Source organism: Euleptes europaea, chromosome 8 (genome assembly GCF_029931775.1).
Source record: "Euleptes europaea isolate rEulEur1 chromosome 8, rEulEur1.hap1, whole genome shotgun sequence".
NCBI classification, from domain to species: Eukaryota; Metazoa; Chordata; class Lepidosauria; order Squamata; family Sphaerodactylidae; genus Euleptes; species Euleptes europaea.
In genome coordinates, this window is record NC_079319.1 from 1,950,497 (window position 1) to 1,964,442 (window position 13,946).

Here is a 13,946-nt window from a genome sequence, read left to right on the forward strand (position 1 = left end):
ATATCAAGCAGATGCTCTACCACTGAGGCATGGCCCCTCCCATCTGTGGTAGAGAAAGTCGGCAAATAAAAAACAACTCTTCTTCTTCTCCTCTATGGCCACTGACACGCTCACTGGACTGCCCTGTCCCTCCGTCACCTCCCCCTTGGCAGTCAATTCATGGAGCTCCTGACCCAGCTCATCACTGGCAGAAGACCTGCTCTGCAAGCAGCAGGTCCCAGATTCAGTCCTTGGCATCTTCAGTCAATAAAGCATCTTCTCAAGTAGCAAGAAATATCCCTGCCTTGCAGAACATCTGCCAGTCAGAGTCAAACAGTACTTGGCTTGATGGACCAACAGTCGGCATAGGGAAGCTTCATATTGTTCTTCCCATGCTGCAAATGTTCACATGCCAGTTAATTGAGAAACACGTCAGCAAAATCTTTTAAAGATTCAGAAGCAATCCGGGAAAGGGAAGCCTGGCAGGTTCCTTTCCCACCGTAACAAAGCCCTGGGGAATAATCTGGGACTAGCCGTAACTGTAAAGAGGAGGAACACATAAAGAGGACAGCCAGCGTGGTGTAGTGGTTAAGAGCAGTGGTTTGGAGCGGTGGACTCTAATCTGGAGAACTGGGTTTGATTCCCCACTCCTCCACATGAGCAGCGGAGGCTAATCTGGTGAACTGGATTTGTTTCCCCACTCCTACACATGGAGCCATCTGGGTGACCTTGGGCTAGTCAGAGCTTTCTCAGCCCCACCCACCTCACAGGGTGTCTGTTGTGGGGAGGGGAAGGGAAGGTGATTGTAAGCTGGTTTGATTCTCCCTTAAGTGGTAGAGAAAGTGGGCATATAAAAACCAACTCTTCTTCTTCTTAATATGCCCTGCCACTGTGGAACAGGTAAGACCACAACTGAGAGGAGCCTTCTCACACAGGAACACACACACACATACACACAAAGCTGCCTGATACTGAATCAGACCATCGGTCCATACTGTCTACACAGACTGGCAGCAGCTCTCCAGGGACTTGGGCAGAGGTCTTTCACACCACCAACTGCCTGGTCCCTAGTGGAGATGCCAGAGATTGAACCTGCATGCCAAGCAGATGCTCTGCCACAGCCTCTCCCCTTCTCCGACTGGAAGTAATGACAACTCTGCCAAAGTTACATGGTCCCGTTTGTGGTGGATGGAGTGGAAGAAGTAACCCTCCCCAGAATATCTCCCTTCACAGATGGACAAACGAGAGCCTCTTCTTGCAATTACCTTCTTCATGAAGCTCACATCTTGCCGTGAAATTTTATCTCGCTTTATCTTCAGATCTGACACGTCTGGTATTATTCTAGAAAAGGAACAAATGCATAATTCAGGGGCTATAGCATAGCGCCTCAACTGTGGAACAGCAACAGAGATAGTAATGCATCTCTTTTCAGGTTAAGTGACATTAAATTTTCACTTTTTAAAAAAGGGCTATAGAATATCAGCAAATCTGATACAACTGTGTGTGTGTTAAGTGCCGTCAAGTCGCTTCCGACTCATGGCAACCCTATGAATGAAAGTCCTCCAAAATGTCCTATCTTTGTCAGCCTTGCTCAGTTCTTGCAAATTCAAGATACAACGTATTCTGATACAACTGCAGAATGTTAACCTTTTATGAAATAAAAAGACAGTAAGGGACTTGGTCTAATCAGAATCACAAGGCATAGGAACAGCTGGCTGCTTCTCATTCTCAGAAAGAGAAACATCTGATACTCGAATTCTGATCTGCTACTACAGAGGCTAGATGGCCATCTGTCAGCAGTGCTGATCCTATTACCTTAGGCAGATCATGAGAGGGAGGGCATCTTGGCCATCTTCTGGGCATGGAGCAGGGGTCACCATGGGTGTGGGGGGGAGGTAGTTGTGAATTTTCTGCATTGTGCAGGGGTTTGGACCCTGTTAGTCCCTTCCAGCTCTATGATTCTATGAGATGAACAAAACTCCCCACACCTGACACTCTGTTTCCAAGTGACTCTAAGTCTGCACACTTAAAAGCCAATCAACCCAATTTCAGGAGGTGGTTCTAAGATCTCAGCCTCAAAAGAGACTCCTGGGTCACATAATGCAACAAGATGCTGCCAAGGTGGGACTGTGTGTGTCTAACACAAAGCATGATTTATGACTGACTTTACTCAAGGGAACGCTACCTTATTCCTCTAAGTTTTGCTCGGTTGTCGTGCCGATCGATAAGATTGTGCAGCACTTCCAGGACCAGCTGCCGAAGTTCGCAGTCTTCCATAAGCGAAGAGGACAACAGAGGATCGAGGAAAGGGGCTGAGAGGACAGTTGCGATGCTCTTGGCGTTGTAGCCGGAGGTGACCTGCGGATTGGGGTCCAAGCCATAGTAAGCAGTATACCACTGCAGACCTCCTTAATGCCCCAAATATCCAATCAGCAGCTGGTTGAACAAACTGAAGGGCTACCGTGAAGTGGGCAGGCACCCGACATCCTGGAATGTGGGGATCACAGGACTGAAGGGCAGCACGTGGGCGTGAAGCAGCCCTTGATCTCACAGACACCTCCCCACTGCTGGTAGGTCACATGTGACCCGAATCCTGCCAATGCGATCTTGCCCATCCCTTTTTTGTGATGGCAGGGTGTGCACACACCCCTCCTCACACCTGATATTCTACAATTGTACAGGGTCAGGGGGGCACACAGTAATGACCTAGTATGCAAGTCTGAGTCTTATTCCCATAACCCACAGCATTCAGAACCTACATGCCAGGGGGGCCAGGGTAGACACATAAAATCGAAGCAGAATCCTGCTAGTTCAGACCAACACATCTAGACCAGCATCCCGGTTCCAAGAGTGGCCAGCCCAATGCCTCCAGGAAGCTTACAACACACCTCCAATGGGCCAATGGCAAGAGCCCGCCTCCACTGCTTGTACCCTTCCCTCCCCCACACAGAGGCATACTGCCTCTGAACGTGGAGGTTCCAATTTAACCATCATAGCTAACCGACAAATTCACAGGGGATACGTCTGTCAGAAGCTAGCTGACATATAAAGCCATCTGAGATAAGAGGCCATTTCTGCAACCCACGGCAGCAAGTCCCTAAGTTCACTGTGAGCTGTGTGAAGAAGCCCTGCCTTATTGTCCATCCTGGATCAGCCGCCCATCAGCTTCACTGGGTGCCCTGAGGTTCCAGTGTAAGGGGCAGAGGGAAAAGGAATTCCCCTTGTCCACTTTCTCCGCACCAACGGCTTCGGCTCAACTCTTTACGCCTCTCCAACTAACCAAAGTCTGAACCGCATGCACTACCACTGAGACTTCTCATGCATTCCACCCTGCTCCCCAAACACCGAATGCCAACAGCAGAGGCCAATGTCAGGCTTACCATAAGCAAAGAGCGCAGCAACATGATCTGAATCCTCCTGGTTCCCAAATCCCTGTGGGGGAAAATGGGGGCGGGGGAGATAATATAATTTAGAACAGAACCAGAGAAAATGGTTCAAGGTCCCAGGTCACTAACAGGCACGGAGTGTGTTCTGATGACATCTGGACTGGCATGTTGGGCTGGAAACGATGGCCGTCCTGCAGGGAGCCCCTCACTCTGTTCCAAACAGCCCATTTCTCATGCTAGCCTGTCCTGTGGCATGGAGGTCCCTACAGGGCAGGCTGGCAAAAGCACCCGCTGAAGGCAGCCCTGTGGGAGCAAAACTACAGTGGAGCTCCAGGGTCTGTTGAGAAGGCAGTGGGTGGAGCTCTCAGCGGGGCTGGGGTAGGTCTGTGCCCAGATGGCAGAGGCCCTGGACGCTACCTAGAAACCCTGCCTTTCTTTTACCTATTTCACTTCTATCCCGCCTTTCGATTCCCCACTCCTGCACATGAAGCCAGCTGGGTGACCTTGGGCTAGTTACACTCTCTCAGCCCCACCTACCTCAAAGGGTGTCTGTTGTGGAGAGGGGAAGGAGATTGTAAGCCGGTTTGATTCTGCGGTGGACTCTGATCTGGAGAACCGGGTTCCATTCCCCACTCCTCCACATGAGCGGCAGACCCTAATCTGGTGAACCACGTTGGTTTCCCCACTCCTGCACACGAAGCCAGCTGGGTGACCTTGGGCTAGTCACAGCTCTCTTAGAGCTCTCTCAGCCCCACCTACCTCACAAGGTGCCTGTTGTGGGGAGAGGAAGGGAAGGTGATTGTAAGCCGGTTTGAGTCTTCCTTAAGTGGCAAAGAAAGTCGACATAAAAACCAACTCTTCTTCTTGGGGCACAGACCTGTCTTTTCCCATATGTTACCATGTAAAGAACCATGTGCATTAATTGATGCATTAGATATGTGTGTGTGTGTAAAGTGCCGTCAAGTCGCAGCCGACTTATGGCAACCCCTTTTGGGGTTTTCATGGCAAGAGACTAACAGAGGTGGTTTGCCAGTGCCTTCCTCTGCACAGCAATAGATATAAATACTAATAATTAATAACACTTTGAACACCAGCAGCAGCTGGCAGGGGAAAAATACAAACCCAAGTTGGCTGTTTTCTGGGCTATGAGCCGTCATCCCGAACACCGGGACCTTCCCCATAATGAACATCATGATTTCTGACCGCTGGTAATCTGGGAGGTTGCTTCCAAAGAATCCTACAGAACAGGAAGGAAGGAGAGAAGCAGCAGAGCTGGTTCATCATAAAGAGGATTCAAGGACAGAAAGGATACTGTCTCATTTATATTGCCTTCCCTCCCATGTCTCTAGAAATAACAGTTACTTCATGCTGTCGGCAGCACATGTCTCAGTCACTCAATTCCAATTCCCTTTGCAGAAGGATGGAATGAAAATACAATAAAAACAGGAACTGGGGTTTTGTTTAGTGTCAAAATTCATCCACTTCAAGGGGGGGGGGAATACATTCAACGCAATCAATCAATCAATCTTTATTAAAAACAGTCATAGACCAGCACAGCTGGGGAGGGGCCGTGGCTCAGTGGTAGAGCATCTGCTTGGCATCCAGAAGGTCCCAGGTTTTATCCCCGGCATCTCCAGTTAAAGGGACCAGGCAAGTAGGTGATATGAAAGACCTTTCTCTGCCTGGGACCCTGGAGAGCTGCTGCTGGTCTGAGTAGATAATACTGGCTTTGATGGACCAAGAGTCTGATTCAGTATAAGGCAGCTTCATGTGTTCACAGCTCTTCACAATATTCCACTGAAACCCTTAGGTTTACACTCTACCCACAGGTTTATTCAAATAGTAAAAAATTATTTACACAATTTGCAAACTATATATACTACCCATTAAAATTACTGGCATACCGATGTTCTCAGCAGCATCTGACGGATTCTACAGGCGGCTGCACAAAAATTGCCGTTCCTACTGTAACCTGTGGATTTTCATCTATGAGCAACATTTCAGTATACTGCGGACCTGAATGGCTGGGATGCCGACTTAGCCAGGGGGAGATAAACTTTGTATAGTGGACAGCGCAGTAGAACGTGCTCTGTTGTTTCCAAGGGAACCTTTCTATATCTCCCATCCAAAACCACCGAGGGAAGAGCTTGGCATCTAGCAAGGGGGAATTGCTTTCCTGTATCTGAAGATCTCTAATGGGAAGAGGTAGTACATTCAACTCACCAATGGTTTGAATGATGGCATTCTGGACAATCTTTTCCTCACACTCCTTTGAGCGGGCGTCGATGCTGCCGCTGGAGCCAGACTTGGTGCCCAGCTCAAAATCCACGCTCAAGCTCAGGTGTTTCAGCAGAGTGTTGAAGACCTCCAGGACGGTGGGGCCTGCACAACAGACAACCAGAGCAGCGGTCAAGGCTACCTTGTGTGGACCATCTGCGGGGTGGGGGTAGAGGGTGGAACTGCATCCATCCTCTTGAGGACAAAGACACACTACTGCACCGAGAGGCGGAAGCACAAGCAAACTCACTTGCAAGCTCCCGCTGGGGCCTGAATACATGCCTAGAAACACCTGTGATGTTCTGTGAACCACTTGACACACACACAGACTGACTGACAATTGCAGACAGTTGTGATCAGGGCGAAACAGACTATACAAACCAAGATATGACCTGGGCCAGCAATATTTGGCCAGGAGGTGAAAGGGACACCAATGAAGCAGTGGTTCTCTGCTATGCAAGAGAGGGGTTGTGGCTAAGTGGTAGAGCATCTGCTTGGCATGCAGAAGGCCCCAGGTTCAATCCCCGGCAGCATCTCCAGTTAAAGGGACTGGGCAAGTAGGTGATGTGAAAGGCCTCTGCCTGAGACCCTGGAGAGCTGCTGCTGGCCTGAGTAGACAATACTGACTTTGATGGACCAAGGGTCTGATTCAGGTTAAGGCAGCTTCATGTGTTCATGTGTACCCTTCAAATGCCACAGAGGACCCAAGGAGGGGATATCAGGAAATATAGCAAGCTGCCTTGGGTTAGCTCTTGGAGAGCCTGCGTGGTGTAGTGGTTAAGAGCGATGGTTTGGAGCGGTGGACTCTTGACCTGGTGAACTGGATTTGTTTCCCCACTCCTCCACATGAAGCCAGCTGGGTGACCTTGGGCTAGTCTCAGTTCTCAGAGTTCTCTCAGCCTCACCTACCACACAGGGTGTCTGTTGTGGGGAGGGGAAGGGAAGGGGATTGTAAGCTGGTTTGATGCTCCCTCAAATGGTAGAGAAAGTCGGCATAAAAAACCAACTCTTCTTCTTCCGTCCCGGTGGCCCCCTCCAGAGGCAGCCTGGTCCCTTTGGACCATCAAAGTTAACACTCTATGTTCTCTTAGAGCTCTCTCAGTCCCACCTACCTCACAGGTTGTCTGTTGTGGGGAGAGAAAGGAAGGTGATTGTTTCTTTAACGAATCAACGAGGTTTGTTGTTCAGACATCAGGCCAAACAGTTTCTCATTTCTGGTTTGCTGGCCAAAGGCAAACCAGGACTTGTCAATTCAGGCATCACACTACAGACACAAGTTTCCTTAATCATGGTTTGGTGTGATGTCTGGACTGAGTCTTGAGTCTTTATTTAAAGATGGGAAAGGGATTCCACAGAGACAAAGGTAGCTTGTTTCTTTGAGAATATCAACCATTCAAGGCCTACTGTTGTAGAGAGGCGAGAAGCGTAAGTAGCCCCCAAAGTGAAAAGGCACACAATGGCTGCTCAGGCCTTTTGGAAAGAAAAAAGGGCACAATGAAGAGACATCTCCCACACACACACACACACACACACACACACACACACACACACACCGGCTTCCCCAGAAGCACTCTGCCTGGAAACAGCTCTCCTGGGATGCAGAGTTCCAACACGAGGGTAAAAAAAGGTTTGAGTTGGAACACAATGCTAAGCAAGCTGGACACGGACCATCCATCACATCTGATTTACAGCCACACCGGCTAAGAGGAGAACCTTAAGAGAATTGCTGCCATTTAGAATTTATCAAAACACAACACTCGAAGACATGTTAGAAAAACAAATCTGACCCGCCTAGCCTGCCTCACTGGCCTTGTGGGCGGTGCTCTGCTTTTCTACCTGCCACTTTTGCCCTGAGGAGTGTGGGCATCCTCCTTACCGTCTGGGTATCCTGTGCCTGGATCTTCCCTCATCACGGCTTGGCACCGTGCTCCGTCACAAACTCCCTCTTCCTGAGGCTCCATTTATACCACGCAGCCGCTCTCCCTCTTCCCTCTGGGCACGGCAAGTGCCTCTTGCGTCGTGATCCCTGCTGTGCCCCTGGCAGCTAAGCCTTGCCTTTGCCTTTTTGTGGGTTCCACAAGTCCCTGATGCAGCCGGACTTTCTGCCAGGCTCCTACGGCTCTTCTCTCAGGGCCGGAGCCTGAAGATCCTGTCTTTTATTTCCAGCTCCATTATCGCTAATTGGTCCTTGGGTGGCATGCAGTGATCACTTCCTTAAGAATTCCTGGCCGGAGAGTGTGGAATCCTTCTAATGGCTACTCACACCTCTCCTCGCTACAACTATTTCCTGTCATGACACACTGGAAAGGATAAATGACCTCTAGCCCATTAGTGCAGAAGGGAAACACAGAGCCGATGATCTGGCTGGCAAGGATTTTATGCGCAGATGAAGAAATACATGGGGGAGGGGAATATCTCATCCTCTACTGCTAATTTCCACAGCCTATCATCCCTTACCAAAAATCCCCCATGCTTTAAGTGGCATTCCTTTAACTAAGCTAGTGTTCGCCCAGGATGGTGCCTGTGGGCACCCTGGAACCTATCAACACCTTTCCTGGTGCCCGCCAAGTGTTTTTAGAAGAGGAAGAAGAGTTGGTTTTTATACCCCAATTTTCTCTACCTTTAAGGAGTCTCAAACTGGCTTACAATCACCTTCCCTTCCCCCCACCCCACTAGCCACAACAGGCACCTTGTGAGGCAAGTGGGGCTGAGAGAGCTTGGAGAGAACTGTAACTAGCCCAAGGTCACCCAGCAGACTTCATGTGGAGGAGTGGGGAATCAAACCAGGTTCTCTACATTAGAGTCTGTCGCTCATGTGGAGGAGTGGGGAATCGAACCTGATCCTCCAGATTGGGAGTTCACCGCTCCAAACCACTACACCATGCTGGGATGGGGCCAGGTGGGCCTTTTGCAAGGTTTCTGATTGGCTGTGCAGATGTTTAAAAACATTGCTTTGGTAGCAGCTGTCACTGCAGAACAAGGATCTTCACTGTGAGGGTGAAGGTAAGCTGCAGCAGCCATTTTATGGCAGGATCCACCTCTTGCAGCCGTTATTTTGCGGCTGCACCCACCACTCAGTGCCAGAATTCCAAACATTCCCACTGGCTCAAACAGGTTGGGGACCCCTGAACTAAGCTCACCAATAGATCCTTTAGCAGCAATGGCTATTGTCTCCAAAAGGACCTGGATGATGCCCGCTCGAACACGGGGCGAGTCTCGCTTGCGGAAGTCCAGGTGCCCTAGGATTTCCTGTATCACATGATGAGAATACTGGGCCTGGGAAGCAGAAGGAAACAGCAACGCTTTCTTATATCCCTGTGAAAATCAGGCTATTCCCTGCCCCAACTTGCATAATGTTTAGCAACCGTTTTTCCCACACTAGATCAGGAGCTGCTCAAAATGCGAAAGGGGAGGAGAGGTTTCTGCCCTCCCCAGTTGTCTTAGAAAGAGGCACATAAGAAAGGCCCTGCTGGATCAGACCAAGGCCCATCAAGTCCAGCAGTCTGTTCACACAGGGGCCAACCAGGTGCCTCCAGGAAGCCCACAAACAAGACGACTGCAGCAGCACCATCCTGCCTATGATCCACAGCACCTAATGTAATAGGCATGTTCCTCTGATCCTGGAGAGAATAGGTATGCATCATGACTAGTATCCATTTTGACTAGAAGCCATGGATAGGAGCCTTGTATACTCACCGTGAAGGCTCCTTCTGTTCTTGGTTGAAGGGCATCTTGATACTCGCGGGTATTACTATCGCGTGTCCAGGGAGGCAGGACTAAAAAATTTTTTCTTTCAACTTCCTGTCCCCTGGGCGGGAAACCCAGTTTTCGGACTCACCGAGCTAAAGGAGACAGGTAAGTGCAACAGACAACCTAGCAACAAACAAGGCGTCAAATAAACATGAACTCCTAACACATTAACACATATGGAAAAAACATAAACTGTTTGATTTTTTGGCAAGATGGCGGACATAGGGAGAATCTCGTACAGTGCCCCATCTGTCCCGATCCCCCCCACTGGTCATTTTCCCATATGGGAAGCTAAGTCTTGGATATTTATCTGTTCATTACCTAACATGGGCGGGCAAGATGCCCTTCAACCAAGAACAGAAGGAGCCTTCACGGTGAGTATACAAGGCTCCGTTCTCGTTCTGGTTGAAGGGCATCTTGATACTCGCAGGATATCCAAGAGCTGGTTTATCTGGGTGGGATCTAAGGCTTATCCAAGACATTCTGCAGGACCCTTCTACCGAAGGCTGCGTCAGCAGAGGCCATGGAATCGATCTTATAATGCCTAATGAAAGTAAAGGCTGAAGACCAGGTGGCCGCTCTACATATATCATCTAGAGAGGCCTGTCTATTGAAGGCAGCTGAAGTAGCCACACTGCGCACCGAATGTGCGGTGATACCTAAAGGAGGTGTAATTTTACAGGCCTTATATGCTTCAGTAATGCACTGTCTCACTGCACAACTGATAGCGGAACTAGACATTTTTTGACCCTTGGAAGGATTGGTTAGGGAAATAAGGTGTCCGAGCGCCGAATAGACTCGGTACGATTGAGGTACACCTTCAGTAGCCGTCGCAGGTCTAAATGGTGCCATTCCTTCTCCTTGGGATGGACAGGATTGGGACAGAATGAAGGTAGGTGGATTTTCTGAGAGCGATGGAAAACGGTATTCACCTTTGGGATGAAGGTGGGATCCGGTCTAAGTACCACCTTATCTTTGTGAAAAACACAAAGACTTTCTCGAGCTGAAAGCGCTCTAAGCTCGGAAACTCTACAGGCTGAGGTCACCGCAGTGAGGAAGATGGTTTTCATCCTCAGCATCCTCAAGGGAATCTCCCTGATGGGTTCAAAGGGAGTTCATGTCAAAGCCGTGAGCACCACATTGAGCCTCCACTTGGGAAAGCGGTGGACTGCTGGGGGCTTGGTCTGAACCACTCCCCTTAGGAAGGTAAGTATGTGTGGATGCCTGGAAATTGGTAGACCATCGCTGATGGGCAACACGGTGGACATTGCCGCCACCTGTCTGCGGAGGGTGGAGGCTTTAAGGCCCTGCTCAACCCCATCTTGGAGGAATTCTAAGACCTTGGGAATCCCAGGTGACAGTGGGTCAAGGTGTTTACATCTACACCACAGAACGAAAGCCCTCCATGAGGTGTTGTATATCCTTCTGGTAGAAGGCTTCCTGGCTTCTATCATGGTGTCCACCACCACTGCGCTATATCCCTTGCCTAGGAGTGACTGCCATTCAATTTCCACGCGGTTAAGCGCAGCCATTGAGGGTCTGGATGGAATAGGGGACCCTGATGAAGTAGGTCTGGGATTGCTGGGAGTTCCCAGGGCAATTGGATCGATAATTCTTTTAGGCTGGGAAACCAAGGTCTCCTCGGCCACAGGGGAGCAATGAGTATGACCGTTGCCCCCTCCTTCCTGATCTTTCTTATTATTCTTGGAAGTATGGGGATGGGGGGAAAGGCAAATAGCATTTCCCTCGGCCATGGGGACAGGAGAGCGTCCATCTCCTCTGCCTCCGAATGAAAGTATCGTGTGAAGAATCTTGGGAGGTACCCCGTCGTTGGTCCGGCCGAAAGGGCGCAAGAGAATGTGAGGTCCTGGAGTTAGGGAAAGAGGAGGCGGCTCTCCCTTCCTTCTTGTAAGATTTAGGAAGAACCTTCTTCTTATCATTGTTCTCTATTAAAATCTTTTCTAACCTTTCCCCAAATAGTTTGCCACTGGTATAGGGATAAGACATTGTCAGAGTCTTATTTTTAAACTCGTTTTGCCATGGACAAATCCAAAGTGCCCTTCTGATGGCTATGTTGGAGGAAGTAGCCCGTGCGGCAAAAGACATGGTATCAAGTGAGGCATCTGCCATAAAGGCAGAGGCCTTGAGTAATCTATTAAGTCCTTCAGCGATTTTGCAGTTGCCTCCTGTATAAAGCTGAATAATCTTTCTGAGCCACACTATGGAGGCTCTGGCCATGATAGAAGTGGCAGCAGAGGCTTGGATGGCTAATGAGGAGGCCTCATGAACCTTTTTGGAAAGGATCTCAGTTTTACAATCCAGTGGGTCCCTGATTGACCCCATCCCAACATCGGAGGGTAAGTCCGGAGAGTGGACGGCTGCCACAGGGGCATCTATAAGCAGAAGTTGGAATAGAGCCATGGCCTGGGGTACCATGGTATATAGTCTTTTGGTGTTGGATGTGAACTGCCTATTAGCTAGTGGCTCGTCTAATTCAGCTTGTACCTGATTCTCAAAGAATTCAGGAAAAGGAATTTCCCAAATACGTGGTTTTGTACTGGGGAAAAACTCTTTGGCTCCCTTTTTTCTAGGTTTAGGTATGGCTTCAGCCGCGGGAACTGGGTCCTCATTGAGGTCCAGAGTGATTACAGCCTTGCTCAATAGGCCTTGAAAATCCTCTGCTGCAAAGAGGCGAGGGTGCTGTTCTTCTAATAGGATTGGATTGTCCTCGTTTGAATCAAATTCGCCTTCCTCTCTGCTGTCTGTCTCTGAGACCACAGAGCCTTCCTCCAAATTCTGGAGGGATTGTGGTTGAGGGGGGGCTTTTAGTGCCGCCTTGGTGTGCCAGTGGGGGTTACGGCGTTCATCCTGCCTCTGTTGAGAAGTGGTGGTATTGGTAGGAGAGATGACCAAATCTGATCCTTGTATAAGAGGGGCAATAGAGTCTCTAAAGGCTGACATCATTTGCGCCTGTCTGTCTAAAACCCCGTTAAATAAATCAAGCATTTCCCTCCTAGTCACCGGAGTCTCAAGACTCAAAATGCAATACATTATCCCCCTGATCAGCTGCAGAAGATGATCCCTCCTGCCGAGGGCTCCTGGTGAGCGGATCAGATGCGAGCACCGTCTCGCGCAGCTCACCGCATTTGGCGCCATTTTTAGTCCTGCCTCCCTGGGCACGTGATAGTAATACCCACGAGTATCAAGATGCCCTTCAACCAGAATGAGCGAGAAAACCCTCTCCTCCATGAACATGTTCTGGCTGTACTGGTGACCTGTGCCTCCATTGTAAGGGTGGCATCCAGAGTCACCCCCAGGCTCTCGATGGATGCAGCTGCCGTTAACTGCACCCAGTCAAGGGCCGGGAGCTAGCAGCCCACACCCCCACACCCCCACACCCCCGGCCCAGCCACAGGGCCTCCGTCTTCAATGGATGTAGCTTCAGACATCTCTGCTTCAACCACCCCATCACAGCCTCCAGACACCTGGCTAGATTTTCTGGGGTGGCATCTGGGACGGCCCTCCATCAACAGATATGGAACAACACGCTCTCTTGGATTTCAGCTTACCGAGGCCTTACAGAACAAATGCTTCCATGAGATAAAATTCACTCTGAAATTTTCAGACGTGCCCATCAGTTTTTTTGTTCTGTTTCTGAACAGCCTTTTCCTACAACACTGACCCCACCACGAACACAGCAATGCAGTGCGGTTTTCGAAACACATCCCAAGATCCTCACAGCACAAACCCTTCTTCACAGCCTCAAAGAGTGGAGATGAGTAAAAAGACACTGGGGATCTGAGAAGAAAGTGTTCAAAATGTAAACCTTGGAAAAACATGTTCCGACGCCTCTCTTTACCTCCAACAAGGAGAAAGAAGCTCCCACACTGCCCACATCTAGAGGCAGACATGCTTTTCAAGGTTACAACAGGGCTTTCTAACACAGAGAAGTTTTCAGTTTTCCTTTTGCAGCTGCAACTACCGATATTGTGCAGTGGCAAATGGGGCTTTAAAAAAATTAGCAATTTAATACTGTTACAACATAATCTACGTATCAGGTTCTCTGGATTCCCGACTTTCATTTTTCAAAAAGTTTCAAGCTCCTTTAGTTGCAGAGATATGCCTTTTATCTTGTATCTCTGCAATGAAAGAGGCCAGAGATTTACTTTTTTCAACTGAAAGCTGGAAATTCAGAGAATCTGATAAACAGTTTATTATTTATATATTTTTAAATGCCCCCCTTTGGTGGCAGGGGGAGGAAACAGCTGCCATAAAGGAGGAATCATGAAACCCCAAGCGTTGCCACTTACATGGCAGCCAAACTAGGCTCAGCCGCTATCTTTCCCAAAACTTCACAGCAAAGCCGGTTGGGGAAAAAGTGGAGAATGGAAGGAAAACCCTGGGACATGCACGGATAAATCATGATGTGTGGGGAAGCAGGGAGAAAATCCACTTCCCCACAGCATCAAACCTGGGGCAAAAAACCTGTGTGGAAAATGTCTACCTCTACACCTGTTGGACTTAAGTAGCTAAGATATTTGGTCTAAAAGCTAC

At 49.2% G+C, this 13,946-nt stretch overlaps 1 protein-coding gene across 1 annotated transcript in view; it reads right to left on the bottom strand.

Annotated features, from left to right (window-relative positions):
* The window catches only part of LOC130481486 (protein EFR3 homolog A), a 38,250-nt gene that overhangs the window by 10,831 nt on the left and 13,473 nt on the right, over nt 1–13,946 (bottom strand). The window contains exons 8-13 of the mRNA XM_056854143.1: nt 8,783–8,918; nt 5,589–5,747; nt 4,488–4,602; nt 3,360–3,411; nt 2,165–2,337; nt 1,245–1,320 (exon numbers count right to left, since the gene is read on the bottom strand). Coding sequence (XP_056710121.1) covers nt 1,245–1,320; nt 2,165–2,337; nt 3,360–3,411; nt 4,488–4,602; nt 5,589–5,747; nt 8,783–8,918 — 711 coding nt within the window. The remainder of the gene's footprint in view (nt 1–1,244; nt 1,321–2,164; nt 2,338–3,359; nt 3,412–4,487; nt 4,603–5,588; nt 5,748–8,782; nt 8,919–13,946) is intronic.